The sequence below is a fragment of the Sinocyclocheilus anshuiensis genome, unplaced genomic scaffold (genome assembly GCF_001515605.1).
Source record: "Sinocyclocheilus anshuiensis isolate Anshui unplaced genomic scaffold, SAMN03320099.WGS_v1.1 scaffold655, whole genome shotgun sequence".
Lineage (NCBI taxonomy): Eukaryota > Metazoa > Chordata > Actinopteri > Cypriniformes > Cyprinidae > Sinocyclocheilus > Sinocyclocheilus anshuiensis.
This window is the reverse complement of record NW_015548221.1, coordinates 34540-58238: the sequence shown is the minus strand read 5'-3', so window position 1 is coordinate 58238 and position 23699 is coordinate 34540. Positions and strand designations below refer to the sequence as shown.

The window sequence follows — 23699 nt, the reverse complement described above, 5'->3', positions numbered from 1 at the left end:
ACATTACTGACTACAATTTTTTAACGTAATTTGTAATCAGTAACAGATTACAATTTGTAAGTAATCTACCCAGCACTGGCTATGGCGCTGCTAAGCAGTGTTCTGTGTTATTGTTAGAAAGCTGCTATATGCTGGAGAGCCACAGTCTTGCAGACTTCAGCTCCAACCCTAATCAAACACACCAGAACAAGATAATCAAGGTCTAAGGGTTATTAAAAAGCAGCAGGCAGGGGAGTTTTTATCAAGGATGGAGCGAAACTCCACAGGACTAAAATTTACAGATTTATGAATGAAACGTTCGTTTTAAATTCTTAATGGGCTACTGACATTTGTTATGACATCTGCTTCAAACATTACAATGTTAATGATAACATTTGTTAACTCTACAATAAGTAAATCCACTTCACCAGCTCTTAACACTAGAACCGCCAGGGGTCGCTGTATACCTAAAAGCAGTGTTGGGGGTAACGCATTACAAGTAACGTGAGTTATGTAATCAGATTACTTTTTTCAAGTAACTAATAAAGTAACGCATTACTTTTTAATTTACAAGAGAATATCTGAGTTACTTTTTCAAATAAGTAATGCAAGTTACTTTTTTCCCCCCAATTTATTGACTGACAGCACTCCTGTCCCCATGTTGAGAGAAATCAGAAGATGTTACTGTAGTTCTAAAATAAATATGAATATGCATTAATTCATCTCGCTCACAAAAAAACCCCACAGATTCAGTATTCCTCAAAATGGATAAAAATAATGCAACTCAGAACATGACGGAAACCTGCAATAATTAAATGTTAAACAACACAAATATCCTTTGTATTTAATCCCATTCTATTAACCTTTCCACAAAAAGTAACTAAGTAACGTAATTAGTTACTTTTTTTATGGAGTAACGCAATATTGTAATGCAAGTAACTTTCCCCAACACTGCCTAAAAGCACCAGCGGGTAAATTTTACCCATGCACATGACAGCTGTTTTTGAATGGTTAAAGAACATATTATTTCACTGTATTATGCTTACTTTGGGTAATCAAAAAAATTGTGTTATTGATTACATCATAGATCAGATTTTGTTTCTTCTTCAGGAAACAGACAGACTAAATAGCACCACAGAAGCAAACAATAAACGATAGAAATGGCAAAACAAAAATTAAATAATTAATCCAAATTTTGAACAATTATGAGTAACATTAGGATAAAACGTCTTAATATGATATATTTATCGCCGTCAGATGCTGAGCCGACAGGACGCTTTACTTATCTCCCCACCGTCAGACTCTGCATCGCTCATGGCATTTAGTGCTTATAGCCTACCTCTTCAGCATTCATAAATCGCCTTCTTTCACTCATTTTGTCTTTATTTATGAAACTGATAACTGCTAATTCAGTGAGTGAAAGGCATTGCTATATTAAATTATAGGAATGTTATATTAAAAATCTTTTATGTACGTTTTAAAAACAAAATTTACCCCGTACAGGTACACAGTATACAGAGCTACTGCAAAAATGGAAGTTCAAACATAAAATTCGAATGATGGCTGTGCACTTGTTTCTCTGGCACATAAGGTCTATACATTTGCTAGAGTGTTCTGAGTGGTTGCAAGGTGGGTAGCTCCACCCCCTGTGAAATCTCATTGGTCTAACTTCTGTTTCTTATAACAGTCTGGTCAGAGGAGAACTGGCCCCCCGACTGAGCCTGGTTTCTCCCAAGGTTTTTTCTCCATTCTGTCACCGATGGAGTTTTGGTTCCTTGCCGCTGTCGCCTCTGGCTTGCTTAGTTGGGGACACTTCATTTCCAGCGATACCGTTGACTTGATTGCAAAGATACTATTTAAACTGAGCTGGATGTTGACATCACTGAATTCAATGATGAACTGTCTTTAACTGAAAAATTTGTGTTTACTATTGTCATTTTGCATTATTGACACTATTTTCCTAATTAATGCTGTTCAGTTGCTTTGACACAATCTGTATTGTTAAAAGCGCTATATAAATAAAGGTGACTTGACTTGACTTGACTTATAACTGTTCTTTAAACATCAGTACATTCTGATTGGCTGTGATTGTGTCACACCCCTTTGTGTGGACTGACAAATTGCTTATTTTTGGAAATGTCTTAGACTTTGGAAATGCTATTAATGTGCAAAAGTTAATTACAATACAGCACAAGTCCTTCTCCATTACTTCATGCAGATTTATTATAAAAGCTGATTTCTTGTATTATCTAAACCAGGGGTGCCCAAACCTGGTTCTGGAGATCTACTTACCTGCAGAATTCAGTTCCAACCCTGATCCAACACACCTGTCTATAATTATCAAGTGCTCCTGAATATCTTAATTAGCTGGTTGTGTTTGATCAAGGTTGAAGCTGAACTTTGCAGGAAGGTAGATCTTCAAGAACAGGATGGGGTGCCCCTAATCTAAACTGTATCACTTGATGTAGGCCTAAAATCGAACTGTCTGACCTGATTTCTCCCTCTGTCCATGAACTCTGAGTTTTGTCCTAGCCACTTCAAAACAGCTGTAAGAAGGTCACAGAGATCAGGAGAGAGTCTTCCCTCTGTGCCTAAAAATCCCTTCCAGCCTCAATGCTCTAACTGGATCAGCGCCACTCCCCCTCCGGCCCTCCTACAGCCCGGTCTGATCGAGCCTGGATCCCTGGATAGTGGGCAGCGGCACTATCTCCAAAGCACACAGCTACCCGAAGGCTCACGGGCACGGAAGACCTCTTTGGCCAGCATAGAAGGATTTAGACACACGCTCGCACACATACCTATTACTGATTAGCCCTGACCACGAAACATATACACACGCTCTTTTATACACACACTCCAGTAAAACACATAATAGCTTTGAGCACCACTCTACCCACAATGGCCAAGAGAAACATTAGCATGCTAATTATTTCAAACCCATAATCAGATTATAACCGCAAGTGCTTTACCCTCCTCTAAACTGCCTCGATACGACTCCTAATCTAATCATTGCTCCTCAACAATGCATCATTTTGCAAAAATATGCACATAACTGATTATCGGTCTTAAATATCGAAGAGCTCGGGCGGTTACGGAGTCAACAAGCGATGAGACTCTCAAAGGCTCCTGTCATATTTCCATAAACCTCACGAATACAGATTCTCAGAAACACACAAAGCAGTTTCGCAGAAACTACTAATGCATTTAACTCAATGTACAGTGCTTTCTGATTTGATTTTCTTCAGGTAAAGCTGCAACTCTACCGAAGAGTTGATGACCTTAATGGTAGAAAATGAAAACAATATTTTTCTAAGGACATATAGGAAAAATTGATATTGTGAAGAGATGTGCTACACAGCAGATCTTCCTGATTTAGCCGGATTTGGTGAAAGGGCTTTTGTGTCTGAGCTCCAATGGTATCAGGAGAGGAACACTCGACTATTGTTGAACTTGTGTGTATCTCCTTGCCTACAGCACTGAAAAGACTCGATTCTGTGAGAAATATGTCCTGATATACAAGCTAATACACACAACAACCATTATTGTCAATAAATTCCTCGTGAACGAAAGTAAATTCCTTAGAAACCTGATGACATTAACCATTTATTGTTGAAATCAAATGTCTGTGAACTATGTTATATAGGTTGTAAAAGGAAATTAGCAATCTGTATGTCTATAAATCCTCAGGTGTGAAGGCCAACTTTCCGTTTTCTCTCAAAAATGTTAAATTGTGACAATAAAATGCTCTCTCAGTCAGGGCAAACAGTTCAGTCTTAGCCACATCATAAGTTGTATTTGAAGTGATCTACAGATTGCTTCCTCACACTTTTGGGTCATTAAAGACACAACGTGTATTTGATATTTCTACCGAAAAGAATAGTTCACCCAAAAATGAAAATTTGCTGAAAATGTACTGGCCATCCAAGATGTAGATGAGCTTGTTTGTTCATCAGAACAGTTTTAGAGAATTTTAGCATTACATCTCTTGCTCACCGATGGATCCTCTGCAGTGAATGGGTGCCATCAGAACGAGAGTTCAAACAGCTGATTAAAAACATCACAGAAATCTACAAGTTATCCACACCACTCCAGTCCAGTCATTAACGTCCTGTGAAGTTAAAAGCGGCATGCTTGTAAGAAAAAAATCAATCATTAAAACTTGAAACCATTGCTTCAGCTAAAATACGAGTCCTCTATCCATAATATTGCTTTCTCCAGTGAAAGTCATCTTGTCTGAATCAGGAGAGAATTATGCACAGATCATGCAAAAGCAGTCCCAAACAGTTCTAATCAAATATGTCTGTGGACTTTGATGTGAGAGGACAAAGAGGGGATGAACTTTTTCACTGTAAAAAACGTTATAAGGGTTTATGGACTGGCATTTTTACCAGAAGTGATGATATAAAGTTAAAATTCCTTGATGGATTTAAAAAAAACAAAAAAAACAGAGTTTTGCTTCACAAGGTGTTAACTGATGGACTGGAGTCATGTGGATTACTTGTAGATTTCTGTGATGTTTTTATCAGTTGTTTGGACTCTCATTCTGACGGCACCCATTCACTGCAGAGAATCCATTAGTGAGCAAGTGATGTAATGCTACATTTCTTCAAATCTGTCCCGATAAAGAAACAAACTCAACTACATCTTGCATGGCCAAAGGGTGAGTAAATTGTCATTTTTGAGTGAACTATTCCTTTAAACACCAGTAATGAACTCAATTGCACTTTATTAAAATGAACAAAGAGCTCTGAGTCCCCTGGCCTCAATGTGTCTCAGTAATACAGTAATAGCTGGCAACTCCATATCATGGCTGTTGTGTTGTTAGGGTCTGGCATCCCATAAAAGTATATCTGAAGGCCTTGTCTGATGGCATTAGAAGCATTACCTCCGTGCTTCATGATTAAATTATAAAAGTGAGCAAAATATGAGCAAAAACGTGTCAACCCTGCATTGAAGTTCATGCCAAAATCCTTAATGTGGATGTACTGACCAGACAAAGCTCCAACTTAAATGAGCAACTGCCTTAGAAACATTGATCTCTGTGTAATTTTAATGTGAGGTCTGCTGCTATTAATAAAAATGAGGAAAACGATCAGCGATGCTTTGTCATTTTTAAATGAAAAGATTTACACTAAGGCATTTTGCATGGCTTTTTTTAGTTGAATTTATCTACTTTATTATTCTACATAAATATATTCACACATGCACCAAGCACAAAACCATAATCTTCTCTGCAAACTGTGTGATGAATGCTTTCATGATGTAAATTCAAAGATGAGCGCTTCCAGTGTATCAGTAGATTATAATGGGAGTGATTCACTTTTGATGTGTCACGACTCTCTGCTGGTGTCTGCTCTAACTATACGTTTACGGTTGCCAGGTAACGTTGCAAAACTGAGTGCATTAATACAGAATTAGACTGTGCAGGTGCTGCAGGTTATATCAGCTAATTTTAAAATGGTGCCAAATGTGGCTCATCCAATCATAATCTATTATGGTTTTGATTTTATTTTTTACACAAGTGTTACATTATAAGTGAAGCTGTTTTTGCACTTCAGCCAGATTTATGCATTTGTTATGAATAATCTTACATGTTGGTATGAGTCCATCAAGTTCCAATGAAAAAAGAAAGTAATAAAGCAAGAAAATAGGTACCTTTCATTTGTTAAATATTTAATTTAGCGAATCATTAAAAATGAAAAAGCTAAATAAAATAAAAACTTAAAGTTGATTTATAGTAAAAATATATCACATACAATATCATATTATATCAAATCATGATATGATTGTGTCTATAATAAAATAAATTATTCTATTATTAATCTAATAAAATCCTGTTTTGTGGCCCCTGAGCTTTTTCAAAGTTGAGTAGCTCTTAGCAATGGCATATTAAACAAGTTTAAATAATTGCAAAAAAAAAAAAAAACCCCAAAAATTGAATTCTTACATTTTTGAAAATTTAAATACTAAATAAATAAATACATTTCTTACCTTAAATTTGATACTGCCGTGTTGCACCACTTTTTGCTACTTCAATTTGAAATTAAAAATGCATTAAACTCTTGTGCTATGCTTGTTTGTTCTTTTTTTAAAAAGCGGTTTCAGAAAAGTTGCCAGAACTTGCCAATAATGAGTACACAAATAAATATCTTTCCGCACAGTGAATACACGTCTCTAATGCTGCAACTAAATGGCAAGGTCGTGGTATTAGAAATAATTGCAGAGTTGTGAAGTGAATGAATTACATAGTATTGCCAATTTTGCTGTATTATTTTGGCTTTGAGCTCACATGTATCTTAGGAAAAGGCAAGACTCTGCTGTCACATTCTGATGCTCTGAGCCAAAGAGCGCAGCTACTCTCCAGTACGCCTACAAGACCTTAGACACACCACTGTCTCTCTTTCCCTACCTTCCTTCTCTCCGTCTAACTCTGAGTGCTTTGATCTCTGGCAAAAATCTACCGTTCACCGTTTTCATGACACACACTGGAGCTCAGACCATAGAGGAAAAGCCTGCAGACAACAGAACAGCATGAAACCAGCTGCAAGCCAGAGGATGACTGGAGACATCAGAGATTCAACTGAGAAAAACAAGCAGACAATAAATCAATTTATTCTAAAAAGCTGCAGAGTGCATGTTGAATCATGTGAGCACTGCTCTGTGCCATATTTCCTACACCGCTAGTCAACTGAATCTAGTGTCACGGCAAAATAAATTACATTTTACATGAGACGTGAGCTTGCAGCCTGAATTGAATGCAAAGATAACGCACCTTCCTGTCTGTGTATAAAAACAATATTTTTAGTTTAATCCGATTAATGAACGAAATGACACTTATGACCTAAATCTTTTAATGAATCACCCCAAATTGGCCTAATGAATCCTTTACTGAATCCATGAATTAACTAATTATTTTCAGTCATGTTAAAATTAAACCAAACTCTATTTTGTGTAGTTAAGGTTTGTCACAATCAATATTGTTACTGACTGGTTCTGTTTTTTTGGGAATATTATTATTATTATATTTTTATTATAAAATATAAAATACAGTAAAAAAATAAAATATGGGTAAAATATGAAATTATATTATTATATTATATTGCTTTAGTTTAAAAAATATGATTCCTAATTCACACAAACTTCCCAGATTACTGAGTGCCCTGCTGGTTACAGTGTTTACTTTCTTTCTATTTACGTATTTTGAAATATTTATTTATTTGTGAAAAATACTGTAATAGAATTACAGAATCAAGAAGTTGTCACCTAAAGTATGTTTATTTTACACATTCATTTTTTAATCTAATTTTCAAATGATTTCAGATTTCCTAAATATTAATTAAATAAAAATTATATATTACATATATATCACTATTATATATACATATATATACATATATGTATATGCTTTATATCGATCATCGCAACCCTGCTTTCTAATCGGATAAAAAACAATATCGGTCGACCACTAATATTATATTACATCATGGAAATAAAATTAAAACTGCAAGATAACACTGGCTATATATTCATCATAGATAAGACCAGAAGTGGCCTCGGAAGGAATTCAATACAAAATTTAATATAACACCTTAAATTTTGCATTAAGGAAGAAAGAACTTAATTTCATCACTCTAGTCATTTAAAGTCATTCCAGTCATTTAAAGACCCATTAGCTCTAAAATTCCCACTTCTGCTGCTCAGCCTCCACCACCAACGGTCCTCTCAAATTCTGAATCTGGGAAAAGTACTTTTCTGCTTCAGCGAGATGCTAAGTCCACCGGAAAAGGTATTAGAGGCACAACCAGCCAGCCATGAATCCACTAACCCCAACAGTAGTGTGGATCATTAACCCTGATTCCCAGGACGCACTGAGAAATCCCCATCAGTTTAATAGGATTCTATCAGGGTTAAAGAGAGAATCAACCTGCTGTTTGTAATTGGTTTAAATCCAGGCTGAAGATCTTGGACTTCAGGACCATGGACAGCGACTCTCTATTTCAGCACTTCAGATCAAAATGTGTAAGTTAACACTGTTGAGAAAGATAAACACGTATACTCACCTGATCGGTTATTAGGGGACGTCCGGACCGGAGATACTGACGGAGTGCGTGAGGATGAGTACGGTCTCTGTCTGTCTCTCTCTATTGTTGAGGCAGAGCCAACAAAGTGATACTGCGAGTAGCCATCCTAGAAAAATAAAGAAAGAGACAATAATGCATATATTAATTTATTTTATCTACTAGACAAGGGGCGAACAACACAACATCCAGTATCTATGTACGCTACATTAGCCCATGTCAGTTTAGTTTAGGGCCTCCCAGTGTGGAGTCATTACAAAAATCAATGGGCGGATGGAGGTACAGAAATCAATGGACGAATGATCTGGAGTCAGTGGCTGTGGAGAAAGTTTGTTTGATGTGTGACTGAAGCAACCTGAAAGGCTGATGGAGGAGATAAACTGAAGCCATTGGCCACTGGCTCTATGACACGTCACTGTGAGTGTCAATCAATGGGTCTGCTGAGCGCATACAGTCAAGTATTACATTACTAAAAAGAACAACTTAAGGCTGTAATACACTACACAACTTTTAATATCTAAGCAGATGACTGAAGATCACAAACAAGACTTGGTGACGGGCGACAAATTAATACAATACATGCTCTAAAATTTCCTCAAAACATCAAACATGTTTGATATCCTCCTGGATGGTCTGATTCTATTTAAATATGAACTCTTTCAAATGTTTGAGTGGATTATGTTGCTTGTATAAGATATGAAGAGCATGTATCAGATCATACACAAGTTCACTCTCACTGAATAAAGATTAAATAATTCATACAGTTGATTCATGTGGCCGTTAATGCAGAACAGAGTACGAGCTCAAACATCTTACGAGGTCTCAGAATGGGTCAATGAAGAAGCTCAATTTCTGCTAGCTAGATCTGTGCTAACAGGCTACAAATACACAATAAAGAAACAAGGAGAACGTCCGACAACTTGCAGTCTACTGAACAAGCTCTCTAACAGGGACACAGAGCACTACCCTTGACATCCCATTTGCCCCTCCGTGACATTGCTTTTGTTGGAAAGGTGAGGAATAGATCAAACGGTCGTTCCCTCCGACTCTGTGCAGTTCAAAGCTGCCCTACTTTCTCAACAAGGCAGAAACTCTGGCAGGAGAAACCACCGCTCTCCACCTAATGTGCCTGTTGCAAATAATGACATTGCACAGGTATTTGAAGGCTCCAAGGGGTGTGAAGAGAGGAGAAAGCGGTACTTGTCGCCTGTCGACTAAAGACATCTTCAGTAGGGGAGTTTGTCATTTCCTTTTACTTACACTGTTGTAAGTGTTACTTGAACTTTGAAGTTCCCACATTTGGGCTGGCTGTGCAATAAAAGATACCAGTAAGGATGGATACTTCTTTTGAAGACTTTCCTGCCATTTGAAAACAATACTTGCAGGGAAGACTGAGTTTCAATGTGATTAAAGAATCTTTCTGCGTTCATTACTTCCCATAACTCCTTTCTTTCTTCTTTATCAGGTCTGAGAGAATAATGTGCTTTAATTGATGGACTTTTGTGCTAAGGTAACTGTTCCTGAGGTGTAAAAAGGGTGAACGGTAAATGCACGTTCGTCTTTTAAACTCAAAAACTTCAATTTATTCAGTTAATTCCAGTTGAACGCATGAAGCACCATTACTGGACTGATTCTGACTCAGAACAAAACTGAAAAGACCAAGCAGACCATGCAAAGATGAGTCATTTATGGCAACTTGCCTACCCGTGATTCCTCAATAATGCTGCTTAAGAGTCAGACAGAAAAAAAACTTCTGGTGTGGAATTGTGCACTGAAGCAAGCCAATGGCAAGCGCTCATTATTATACTCCCAGAGGTGGATGGAGCCAGGAGCGTTGCTCTTGCTGCGTTGGCTCCCTGGGGTTGCTGAGGCAATTGACTACCCTGGTACTTCCTCGTAGAGAGCGTTGGGGAGGGATGACTGTGGAATTGCATCTCAGGAGGCTGCCAGCTGAATGCAACACCTCTCAGCAGAACATGAGTGAGGCTTCAGGCTCAAGATCAATGGCATAAGCAACTTCTCTCAGGCTAGAACTTCAATTCATCTTAGTCCGGCTCTACGTCATACTGAGTAAATCAAGCCAAGCGCTTCTGGGCTTTCTCACAAACACACACACCTTATTAGTAGATGGAGCTGGAAGCCATCTGCACTTCTTCAAAGATTTCTGTCTATGTAGATCAACTGCTGTAACTTTATATGAATTAGATGCATTTCATTATGCAAAATTATAAATATTTATGCATTACAGGCCAAAAACTTTTCAAAAAGCAGTTTTTCAAAATCTGTTTACAGTACATCTGAACCTCCCTAGAGCATAAATGCAATGTACAAACTCAAACAATGATTTGTGAAATATAAAAATCATTCAGGCTTTGGTCTACCACAAATGGCCAGAACGCAAAGAGAATGTTTAACAAATGTATTCTAAACAATATATGGTTACACTTTATTTCGATAGTCCACTTTAGACATTCTATAGATAGTCCACTAATACTCTACTAACTGCTAGTTGACATGTAGTTGCAAAGTTACTTACTGTTAATAGAATGTCTAAAGTGGACTATCGAAATAAAGTGTTACCCAATATATAAATATAATATATTTTAATATAAATATATATGCAGTTGAGGTCAAAAGTTTACCTCCCCCTTTCAGAATCTGCAAAATGTTAATTATTTTACCAGAATAAGAGGGATCATACAAAATGCATGTTATTGCTTATTTTGTACTTACCTAAACAAGATATTTCACATAAAAGATGTTTACATGTAGCCCACAAGAGAAAATAATAGTTGAATTTATAAAAATGACCCCTTTCAAAAGTTTACATTCTTGATTCTTAATACTGTATTCTTACCTGAATGATCCACAGCTGTGTTTTTTTTGGTTTAGTGATAGTTGTTCATGAGACCCTTGTTTGTTCTGCTGTTCTTCAGAACAATCCTTCAGGTCCCACAAATTCTTAGGTTTTCCAGCATTTTCGTGTATTTGAACCCTTTCCAACAATGACCATCAATCCAAACAATCCATCTTTTCACACTGAGGACAACTGAGGGACTCATATGCAACTATTACAGAAGGTTCAAACACTCACTGATGCTCCAGTAGGAAAAACGATGCATTAAGAGCTGCATTAAAACTTTTGAACAAAATGGAGATGTTCATTTTTCTTATTTTGCCTAAATATCATATTTTTCATTTAGTACTGCCCTTCAGAGGCTACAGAAGATAGTTAAACGTTTCCCAGAAGACAAAAGTTAAATTTACCCTGATCTTCAAATTCAAAAAGTTTTCACCCCCTGGCTCTTTATGCATGGTTTTTCCTTCTGGAGCATCAGTGAGCATTTCATTTTTTATATTTTACATAAAATTTACAACAAAATTAGAGAAAGAAAATAATCAATAGTGATATCAATATATATATATAAAAAATAAAATACTTTTCAAGAATTGTACAAAATTTATAATTTACATGTATTAATTCCTAAAGAAATTATAAAACAAGAAGCCAAAGGAAAATAACGCATACAGGACACACAGAACTAAGTATATTATTTAACACTGTTACACTCCATAACACACAACTTCCTCCAATACTGGCTAGAAGCATCAAAACCAAAAGATCACAGATGCATCCTGGGCACGAGGCCATTGTTCACAGCCTTGGGAGGTGTCTGGCTTCCCAAACCTCTTGTTTTCATTTTCCTCCCCTCTTGTGTTCCCTCTTCTCTCTCAGTTTCATCCATCACACCACCCAAAACACAAAGAATCGCACCTCAGGTGGCCCGACTCAATCCAATTGACACCTTTCATTTCAACGGAGGGAGAGAAAGACACATCCACGTGGAACAACTGTCATTATGCACTCATGAGATGAGAGACGGGGCTCTGCAAATGTTAATAATAGCAATCTCTTTCTTGCTGCCCTTTGCTTAATACCATCCCCGGTGACATTTCCAGAGCTCAGCTGGGCTGGAGGAAACAGGTTAGGTTGTGGGAGGTTTTAAAAATCTTTGCAAACCCAGCCTGGAGGGGGCTGGAACAAGTGTGAGAGGGATCCACAGAGCTCTATCCCTTGAAAATCAATCAGAACTGTTTATAATAAGTATTAGTGTAGATTTAACAACCTCTCTGATGATGCATTTATAGCTCCGGATGTCCTCCACGTCCTTGACCTTGTCACTTTATCTACGTCAGCTAAAGCAGCTGTTCGATAACCTGCCTCAAGGCGGCATGCGAACACAACGCCACTGTGAACCTGTGAGTGCTTTGATATTATTTATAGATATTTAGTCAGCTAGCATAATGGGAATCGGCGTTCCATCTAATTACTCTCTTTCATTATAATCTACACATGGTACCTTTTCGTCGAACCCTCTAAATATTGAAAAAAGACAGAGAGGGTAATTAATAGTATGTGCACATGAAATTAGAGCTCGTAATTCGACATTGGTTTTGACGGCGACAAGCTCAGCAGGGTAAACTCGCAAACATCCATAATTACATATCATTACAGACATTTTCAAACAGGCATTGTGAATTCGCTCTCCGATGCAGTTCGGGGAGGGGGCACCTCTATTTCCTCAGACACACTTCTAAACTCATCTCGGCAGTGCAGGCAGTCGGCTCTTGGCCTTTTCTCATCTCTAAAGGTCAGTGTGGCATCCGTCGCCATCTCCGTGGGTTGTAATTCTTCAACGCCTTCTCCGCAGCGCCAAGTGGGCAAAACAACACATTATAGAGCTCAGTCCGGGACGTTCCTCACCACTCAGCGTCGTATCTGTCAGGACGGAGATTGCTCAGCGAAGGGGAACGGTGTGTTCTCTCAGCCTAGAGGCTTCTAGCGCTTGTGGGGGACGGTGGTCTGTCACAACCCAAAATTTCTCTTCTCATGCTCTTATTAGTAGTTCATTTGGGAACATTTTGGCTTGGTGTGACCTTGTTAATGTTTAACACTACTTTGGCTGCCCCTTATCTGTGTTTGAATGCAGCACGAGAGGTCTGGCTACATGTAAATAGGTTAATTCCTATTAAATTAAATTTCATGAGCACATTGTCTATTCAAAGACCCCAAACGCCAGTTTAAATAGTTTGGTTTGGAAATGAAAATAAATCTGCTTTTAATTGCTGAAATATGGCAACATTCATACAAGGTCTCCTCACATCAGTCTATTCACCATGCTGTTCAGACCACACAATACGTTCTGAATGCCGTCAGCGCTCGCCAAGGCCAAAGTTTGCCTCAATAATCTGCAAAGGAGACATCTGAATGGATACACACAATAGTAAGAGCAACAAGCACTTATTGAATGGAAATATCTCTTCAGCCTGGCCGTTACTGCTCAATAGAGCATTCATTGCTAGTCACTACGGATTCTTGTTTTCAGTCGGCTACAAGGTGTCGTGTTGAATAAATAGTGGGTCGCACATCTTTGTCGGAGAGGAGGGATACAAAAACACTTCTCCAGTTTGTTTCATTCTAAACTATTTTCTCTACAAGTTCAAACACAATCGTGTGGGAGTGGGAGATAAGTTAGCATGCTAAATGAATTCCTCATGTTGGGACGGAAGAAGTGGGACACAGCTGTTGTGAGTGGAAGCAGGTCTCCTACCTTCTTATAAAGGCTCCGGAGATCTCTGTACTGCCACATGCTACTGAGAACCTGAGATGCTGCCTTTACCACTTTAGGTGAGTGTCTGTAAGAGAGAGAGAGAAGAAAACAAACAAGTTGAGTCAACAGTAATAAATGGACATGCGTCTCAACAGTCAATTATTATTATCAGTTAAAATCTGACAACATTTTAAAAGCATATTACTGGAAGATTTTTTTTTTAAATAAGTAAATTATTTTATTAAATAATTATAAGAAATTGTTGTATATTAAATATGTATATTATTATTTATTTTCTTAATATGTTATGTATTTATTTAAAGGAATATTATTAAACAACATACAAATAATGAGAGTAATAAAAAATGAAAATTTATTACAAAAGAAATCTTTAACTAAAATTACACTACCATTCAAAAGTTTGAGGTCAGTAAGATTTTTTTCCAGAAGTTTATTTTACTTTTATTTACTTATAATCATCAAAAAAATCCTGTAAAAAAACAGCATCACAGTTTTTACAAAAATATTAAGCAGCACAATTGTTTTCAACAGTGATAAAAAGAAATGTTTCTTGAGCAGCAAATCAGCATATTAGAATGATTTCTGAAGGATCGTGTGACACGGAAGACTGGAGTAATGTTGCTGACAATTCAGCTTTGCCATCAGCAATAAATTACATTTTAAAATATATTCAAATAGAAAAAGTGATTTTAAATCGTTTTGTTTTAAACTGCTTTACTGTATTTTTGATAAAAGTAAGCCTTGGTAGGCATATGAGAAGAAAAAGTCTTACCAACCCAAAACTTCTGAATAGTAGTGTACTTTTGATGTTTTGATGGATGACATCACAGAAAAATAATTTTTGGATACATTGCGTGTTGAACCGAACACACACACACCAAGTTAAACCCAATTCTCCAGTATATCTATATGCAGCACATCAGTATAACAGTGACAACTCTAAAATAACACATTTTAATTGTAAAAAGTTTACAAAATATTCGAACTCTAAGATCAAAATGCCAATACCAAACATAACGGAGGAAAATGAAATTCCAATCCTGGTACATTGTTGCTCAGATGATTGTTCCTACGGAAGCATTTGATGTTTTCTCTGCTTTCTGTGCAAACATCTCACACGGACAGCAGCTTTTGTTATGATTAACAATGCACCACAAACAAAAGAAACAATCCCTTGGTTCTCAAAAATGACACAAATTGTTTGACTTCAGCTGATTTGATAGAACAGCTGTGCCTTTTGTCTTCCGCCGAGCCGAGTCCATCCATTTCTGCTCAAAGGACACAATGGAACAATTTACAATTGCCACTTGAAATGAAGTTAGAGGAAAATCTTTGAACATGGCTTTAACAGAGGAAATTAATGCCGCTCATCCTTCATCATTTCCTCTCATAAATGACAAAATGGATTCTTAGAGGTGGAGCTGTGTGTTTGATTGATCCTTCCCCTCATCTTTCAAAATGGATTTCAACACGCTCAGATCTTCAGTTGACTCAGGCTCAGTGTAGATTTCACAAATGGAAACTATAAAGTAAGTGAAAAGTTGTGTGCCAAATGAGTAGTATGTCAGGACAGAAGTTTAAAATCACAGTAGATTTTAATGCATATATAAAAGCAGAAAATTTGTTTATTTTTAAAGGGGTCATATGATGCGATTTCAATTTTTCCTTTCTCTTTGGAGTGTTACAAGCTCTTGGTGCATAAAGAAGATCTGTAAAGTTGCAAAGACTAAAGTCTCAAATCCAAAGAGATATTCTTTATAAAATGTAAGAGTCAGCCACACCTACCTAAAACGGCTCGTTTTAACATGCCCCCACATGTCTACGTCACGATGTGGGAAGATTTGCATAACGCCGCCCAAATGTTCACGCAAAGAAAGAAGGCGTAACTTTTATTCTCCCTGTAGTATTGTTGTTGCCGCTGCCACCGCCACCATGTCGTGAAGGCACTGTGTGCTTCGTTGTGAAAGCGAAACTACTTTGTTTGGCCTTCCAAAAGAGAACGATATCCGCTTCGTCATGCCTAGAGCTGATCCGTGCTGGTCGCTGAGGAAATACTTAAACTTCGCGCCGCCGATCGCCAGATCGGCTTTCACTGTGGACGAAGCGGAGTCCAGCCCGGGGTCGTCACATGTGGTTTACATGTGGTTAATAACATGCCATGTATTGCAACTGAATACATCAATATTAATACGCTAAATCTATACATAGGGGGCACAATAAAAAATTAAAAACAAATAAATAATATAATAAATATAAAATAATATTACATTTTTTGGTCATACTTTATTTTAAGGTCCAATTCTCTCTATTAACAAAACCTTAACTATGATTTTTGCTTCAAAATCTCCTAATTTGCTGCTTATTAATAGTAAGGTAGTGGTTAAGTTTAGGTATTGGGTAAGATTAGGGATGTAGAATATGGTCATGTAGAATATCTGCTTTATAAGTACTAATAAACAGCCAATATGTTAATAATAGGCATGCTAATAAGCAACTAGTTAATAGTGAGAATTGGTCCCTATACTAAAGTATTACCCATTTTTTATGCATTTTTTAATTATGCTATAATCCTGCTAAGAGGTTATCAAACAACAAAATAAAACAAAACAAAATGATTACATTTTATTTTATATCAGAATGAGAAATTAGCTGTATTTGGCTAATACACAAACACAAACTCAAGGAATTTGTTGTGGTTTCCAGAACCTCTATGCAGACAATAAAATTCCTTGTGTGTTTGTGCACACTTATTATTCTCAAAATAAAATAAAATAAAATAAAATAATAAAGTAAAGTAATAAAACAAAACAAAACAATAAAAAATAAAATACAAATAAAATTTTGTTCACTTTCAGGTTTAAATCACAGCATTTTCAATCTCATCTGGACCACTCTGTATATCTTCTCATGATTCAAAAAACCAATAAGCCAGTGTCAAGACTGTGTTACACTGGTTTTTACCTAAGTTAAGGGAGTTTTCTTCCGCATTGTCATGGCAGATAACACTAAACTGTTCCATACAGACTTGTGATATTGTTACATACAGACTTGTGATATTTAGCTTTATTCTCAAGGATGCATCAAATCAAATATCAGCTCTTTTGGCAAAAGTGGACGTGTTCTTCCTCCAAGTTTTCTTCATTACAGTTCAGCAGGCACTGAATAAGCGGATGTAAATGAAGGTTTTGGAGTGGCCAAGTCAAAGTCCAGACTTAAATCCGATTGAGATGCTTAAACAGTCCATTCATGCTCGAAAACCCTCCAATGTGGCTGAATTAAAACAATTCTGCAAAGAAGGGTGGGCCAAAATTCCTCCACAGCGATGTGAAAGACTCATTGCCAGTTATCGCAAACACTTGATTGCAGTTGTTGCTGCAAAGCGTGGCACAACCAGTTATTAGATTTAGGGGACAATTACTTTTTCACATAGGGCCAGGCAGGTTTGGACAGCTTTTTTCCCTTAATAAAATAAATAATCATTTAAAAACTGCATTTTGTATTTACTTGCATTATCTTTGTGTAATATTAAAATTTGTTTGATGATCTGAATCTTTGAAGTGTGACAAATATGCAAAAAATAAAAAAAACAGGAAGGGGGCCAACACTTTTTCACACCACTGTATATATGATGTAGCCGAACACATGGCCTTGAAGCTCATAAAATGCTTATTGAGGTCTGACTCATACTGTGCACCTCTTTTAAAAGGTGCTGGAATAAAAGTAGAACCGTGTAGCTGGAAAATAAAATGTCTCCAAGAGCAATGCACAGATTCTGGTGAACAAAATAACTGGCTGGCCTCAGGGTCCATGAAAACACGAGCAAAAACAAAACCACGGCCTAGTGGTTAGCGCACACTGCAGGCCATTTTAGTAGTTAGTGAAGCTTATTATAAAAAAGACAACTTACTTGTCTCCTTTACTCCTAGCAATACCGATGAGCTTCTGAATGCCACCTGCGTCTCGTAAGGCCTTGGCATTCTCCATGTTCTTGGTGATGACCTCGTGTAGGGCACAACATACAGCCGTAACGGTGTCATCACACATGGTTTTACCCGCTGTGCTGTTTGCTGTACCCCCGCTGCTTCCACTAGCATTGCTCCCACCCGGGAGCCGGTGCACGAGGTCCCGCATGGCATACTTACCTACACAAAGACAAAAGATTGACAGAGAGAGCATATGAGAATATGGTGATTAGCGCTAAAATAATTATGATAGTCAGGATGACATTTTTCACAGTCAGTATGACTATTGTGCTACAATTTATTCTTAATCTAGAGTATAATAATGCAGGAGCTGCAACAATTCAAGAGTGTCAGATGTGTCGGTTTAAGCATCGCTGGATTTCTATGGAGGGGGTGTTATCCTGACTGCAGCGTGGATATATGACTCATGCTACTTGAACAAAGGGAAGAAAATATGAGAAAGTGAGAAAACGCTGACATTAGAAGAACAGCAGGGGATGTGTAATTTAAATTGACTTGGCAACACTCAACAGCACAGAAAAAGAACTTGACCAGTGGGAGAAACAAAATGATTCTTGAGTTTATGTGTTTGTGTCGGTGAAACTTGAGACAAATTTGTGCCGTAACACACTAAGAGATATTAAGCCCAATGATCGCTACAGGATGTTGAGTGCTCTTTCCTCACCCAGTGGTGTATGGGACACCCCTCATGGCGTTATGAGCCAATAATTATATTAAGGTTAAATTTGCCTAGAGAGGTTATAGTCCACATAGAAGCCACATCAAAGCGGCAAATATTATGTTTGTTTACACAGACTTTTCATGTCATACAAAGGAGGACTACCCTGGAATTACAACCACCGGAAACAACGTCACTGATCAACGTGCACAGTGGACAGGAATCAAGACTTACTGTACATGAGATTAAGTCAAGGTTAAATGTTAAGATTAAGTAAAAAAATAAATAAATAAATTCATATTGTGAGATATAGTCACACGGTGAGATAAAAAGTTCCATTATGAGATATTAAGCCTCATTATGAGATATAAATTCAAACGGTGAGATTTAAAGCCCCATTATGAGATAGTAAGCCACACTGTGGGAAATAGTCACATTATGAGATATAAAGTCATACTGTGAGATATGAAGCCACATTCTGAGATATTATTACATAGCTCAGTGAAAAACTTTATTCTGCGATTAACAACTGGCTGGATATACATTGGGATGTATATTATTTAAGTCACTCTGTGAGATATAGTCACATTACCAGACAAAGACATATTATGAGATATGAATCCACAAAAATATACATTTAAATTGTGATATATACATTTCAATATTGAGATATAGTCACATTGTGAGATAAAAAGCCATTTTATGAAATAAAGTCCCATTGTGAGATAGTAAGTGACATTATGAGATATTAAGCCACTTTGCGATATAAAGTCCAACTGTGAGACATGATGCCACATTATGAGATATTAAGCTACACTTTGAGGTACAAAGTCCCACTGTGAGACATGATGCCACATTATGAGATATTAAGCCACACTTTGAGATATAAAGTCCCACTGTGAGACATTATGCCACATTATGATATATTAAGCCACACTTTGAGATACAAAGTCCCACTGTGAGACATGATGCCACATTATGAGATATTAAGCCACACTTTGAGATATAAAGTCCCACTGTGAGACATTATGCCACATTATGATATATTAAGCCACACTTTGAGATACAAAGTCCCACTGTGAGACATGATGCCACATTATGAGATATTAAGCCACACTTTGAGATATAAAGTCCCACTGTGAGACATTATGCCACATTATGATATATTAAGCCACACTTTGAGATACAAAGTCCCACTGTGAGACATGATGCCACATTATGAGATATTAAGCCACACTGGGAGGTATAAACACACATTGTGATGTTTTGTTATATGCTAGAAATCTTAAAATATAAGAAATAAAAAGAAAGAGAAGACTAAATCTCCACCATACAATTAACACTCAATATAATAGCTCATTCATGATGTCATCACTTGTAGGCAGGGCCTATGTATGATTTTTTTTCAATGTTGCTCTGACAAGTTCCTTCCACAGACCTGCAAAAGGCCAATGAAGGGACTGTAGAACTCCTCGCATTACCTTGATCTCAACAAAAGAAATAATGGTACTGCCATGTCAAAATAGGGCATTATATATTTGTTGTTTGCACTTAAGGAGATCTAAGGTCTAGAATCACCTACCATGCACGTTTAGTTCTGCATTGGAAAAATGTGAATGGCTTCAGGGAAGCCCACTAGCAAAGATTATAAGTGTCTACATTTTTCATTTTGTTGTTGTTTTGCAGCTCCAGAGAATTTTTACATTTAAATGAGAACAAAACATGAAATGCTATTATGTGGACATCTGTATTAATGATAAAACTGGTGTATGAACACAAGCCTACAAGATATGTCTGTGAAGTAGCCAACCGATTTCAAGAAGAACAAGAAACTAGTTTGCAACAGAGTATTTTCCAGATTTCACGCTGCCACTTTAATCATCCAAGCGCTCCAATATTTTGACCTTTGAAATGCTGAAGAGTCCTTCTCCTTCTGGCACCCTATTATTCTATCACAGAAGCACACAGCTAATGAAATTAATCTAAGGCTGTTCAATTCTTTCCGCTAATTCCAAATGGTCTCCGAAGGAGAAACACAGACATTATTTTCTACATGAAGCATACTGCAGAAGGGCTCAGTTTTATCACCAATAAGCTTCCAGTTAATTGGTGTCTCCTTATCTTGTACCCGCAGGCAAAATCGTCTGTCTTGCGTGAGCTGACAATATGGGGGCAGTCCAATGAGATGTGAGATTTCTCTGAACAGTGAACTGTGGGAAAAACATGATATTTACTGAATAATAAAAACCTGGTAAAATGATTGATCAGTGATATCATCTCTTGTTGTTCATTTAATATCCAATATTCCAACAATGGACCTCTTCATTACACCCGAAGTAAAATAAATGGATATCCTGCTGCTTCAACATACTGTATATATAGAATATTTCAATATATTTATAGCTATAATATGTATCTCAATATATATATATTGCTATTACTATTTCTACAATTATAAATTTATTTACTGTCACTTTTGATCAATTTAGTCTTTCCTTGCTAAATAAAAGTATTATTATTGTTTTTTTAAATCCTTACTTACCTCAAACTTTTAAGTAGTATTATATCACTGGTTCCACAAAAATTTTAAGCAGCAAAAACTGTTTTCTACATTGACAATAATAAGAAATGTTTATTGAGCAGCAAATCAGAGTATTAGAATGATTCTGAAAAATCATGTGACACTGAACACTGGAGTAATGGCTGCTGAAAATTCAGCTTTGCCATCACAGGAATAAATTATATTTTAAAATATATTAAAAGAGAAAACATTATTTTAAATTGTAACAATATTTTACAATATTACTGTTTTACTTTAATTTTGACCAAATAAATACAGCCTTGGTAAGCAAAAGAGACTTTAAATTTTTTTTAAAAGCATAATTAAAAACACACATAATAATAAAACCAGAACTCTGATTACTTTGAAAAGTTACAGCATAAGATTTGAAGCATCAAAAAAGAATTGAAGTATCAAATCTGGCTAAAAACAGGAGGACGCATATCATGATCAGGATCCCACAGAGGAAGAGTGGCACGGAGACGAGAAACAGGTGAAGTGTGGGACATTTTCAGTCCAGTTTTAGGCTTTATGATCACAATGAAACACAAGATTGCATGATTACGAGTAATCACGAGCTTAGGACTCTTCAAGTACAAGCTGCTGATTTTCAAGAACATGAATTACTGCAATTCGGACAGGTTTAATTCTGAACATCCGTGCAGAGATCTCAAAGTCAGCCTGAGCATGAAAAACAACAGTGGAGAATAAAAAGTGCTTTAAGTAACACATTCACACTCCTCGTGATAAATGAAGAGTCTCTTTTTGGACTCAGCCGGATGGTTCTGCTACATGACGATGAGATCTGGTGACTGTATATGACTCAAGGCTAACCTTGACTCACTAGAGTGCCTCATCTACGAGCTCTTGGGAATACAAGGGCTTAGTGGTAATCAGAGGTAAGTGCAGACCCTCCAGCTTATAAAAGCCCATTCTCCCACAAAACAGGCAATCAGCTACACGGCTCTGGGCCATCATGAGCTCCAGAAATACACACGCACCCACAGATTTACAAAAAGAGAGAGAGTGTGTCCTTTCGTTATTGCTGCTTTTTCTAGGTGACTAAATTCTAGGTGACCAAGTTAGTCGACATAAAGAACATTAAAGGCAAAGTTCAGTGTTGTAATTTCTCACATTCATGGCATTCCAAACCTGCATGCTCTTTCTGTATAACACAAAAGTAGAAATATTTAAAGAATTTTTATGCAATACAATGATAGTTAAAGGGATACTCCACCCCAAAATGAAAATGTTGTCATTAATCATTAACTTACCCACATGTCGTTCCAAACCCCTAAAAGCTTAATTCGTCTTCGGAAACACAATTTAAGATATTTTGGATGAAAACCGGGAGGCTTGTGACTGTCCCATTGACTGCCAAGTAAATTACACTGTCAAGGTCCAGAAAAGTATAAAAGACATCGTCAGAATAGTCCATCTGCCATCAGTGGTTCAACCGTAACGTTATGAAGCGACAAGAGTACTTTTTGTATGCAAAGAAAACAAAAATAACTACTTTATTCAACAATTCGTTTTACAATAATTGTTTTATATTTTAATATATTTTAAAATGTAATTTATTCCTGTGATCCAAGCTGAATTTTCAGCATCATTACTCCAGTTTTCAGTGTCACATGATCCTCCAGAAATCATTATAATATGCTGATTTTCTGCTCAGAAAACATTTCTTATTATTATTAATGTCAAAAACAGTTACTGTATTTTGCTTTTTTGTGGAATATTTTTGTGGAAACTGTAATATTTTTTTATATAAGGAATAAAAAAAGCTCTAAAGAACAGCATTTATTTGAAATATATATAGTTTTGTAACAATGCAAGGTTTTACTTTCCATCAATTTATCTATAATGCTGCTGAATAAAAGTAATAATTTCTTAAACAAACAAACTTACCCTAAACATTTGAATAGTAGTGTACATACATACTTTAAGCAGCAAACATCTCTCTGTTTCTCTGGGAAGAACATGTATTGGTGGTTGACAAGGCATATAATGAGGGGAATGGCATTATATACTTCCATATTATAGTGGATCTGAATAAAATGAAGAGCATTAATATTCTCAGTCGGAGTTCAAAGAGAGTTGGTAAAACGTTCCATGAAGGCCTGAGGGTCACACAGTGGTGAAAGGCTTTGGGCAGCATATCTGTGAGCCTTTATCCTGCAATAACATTTAAATGGATCCAAAGAGTTTTTTTTTAATGAAGCTAACAGCTGGTTCAAACCCCATTGGCAGAAAATAGCTGACTTGGACATAAAAGAGAAGTACAAACAACAAAGCATTCGAAGACAGATCTTAAAACTAAATTATTCTTAAAGGTTAGGGAGCAAATTAAATTGGAAATCAGTCACCGTGGAGACCATTTGAAAGGGTACGTCCAGCAGCGTGGCTTTCAAGCGCTATATCGCTCTCTATTACCGCCTTTGATGTCTGTCATATTGGATTAAAAGCAAAAGACCTATGGTTGCAATTTCAAACAGAGCCACCTTGTGGAGTGGCGGCCGGGACAGATAGAGAGATGGATTGAACGGCCTGATTTGGCCACAGAAAAGATAAAGTGGCGATTTTCTAGTGTCATTATTATAAAGCAGCTCTTTTGCTTCGAGACACCTCTGGCAATCTCCTAATGAAAGAGAGAGGAAACAGATAAAAGAAGGGAAGATGGAAAAATGACCAAACGGATGCATGAGGGAGCGTGTGAGAGATGGGAAGATTGGCTGCAAATTGAAGCGAGAGAGGAAGGCGATTGTCACAGCTGCGCACACACACACACACACACACACACACACA

At 36.9% G+C, this 23699-nt stretch overlaps 1 protein-coding gene across 1 annotated transcript in view; it reads right to left on the bottom strand.

Moving 5' to 3' along the window:
- The window catches only part of LOC107654180 (catenin delta-2-like), a gene marked incomplete at its 5' end in the record, with an annotated part of 60290 nt that overhangs the window by 7560 nt on the left and 29031 nt on the right, over nt 1-23699 (bottom strand). Inside the window, 3 exons of the mRNA XM_016441152.1 lie at nt 8040-8166; nt 13670-13754; nt 17598-17832. Of these exons, the coding sequence (XP_016296638.1) occupies nt 8040-8166; nt 13670-13754; nt 17598-17832 (447 nt within the window). The remainder of the gene's footprint in view (nt 1-8039; nt 8167-13669; nt 13755-17597; nt 17833-23699) is intronic.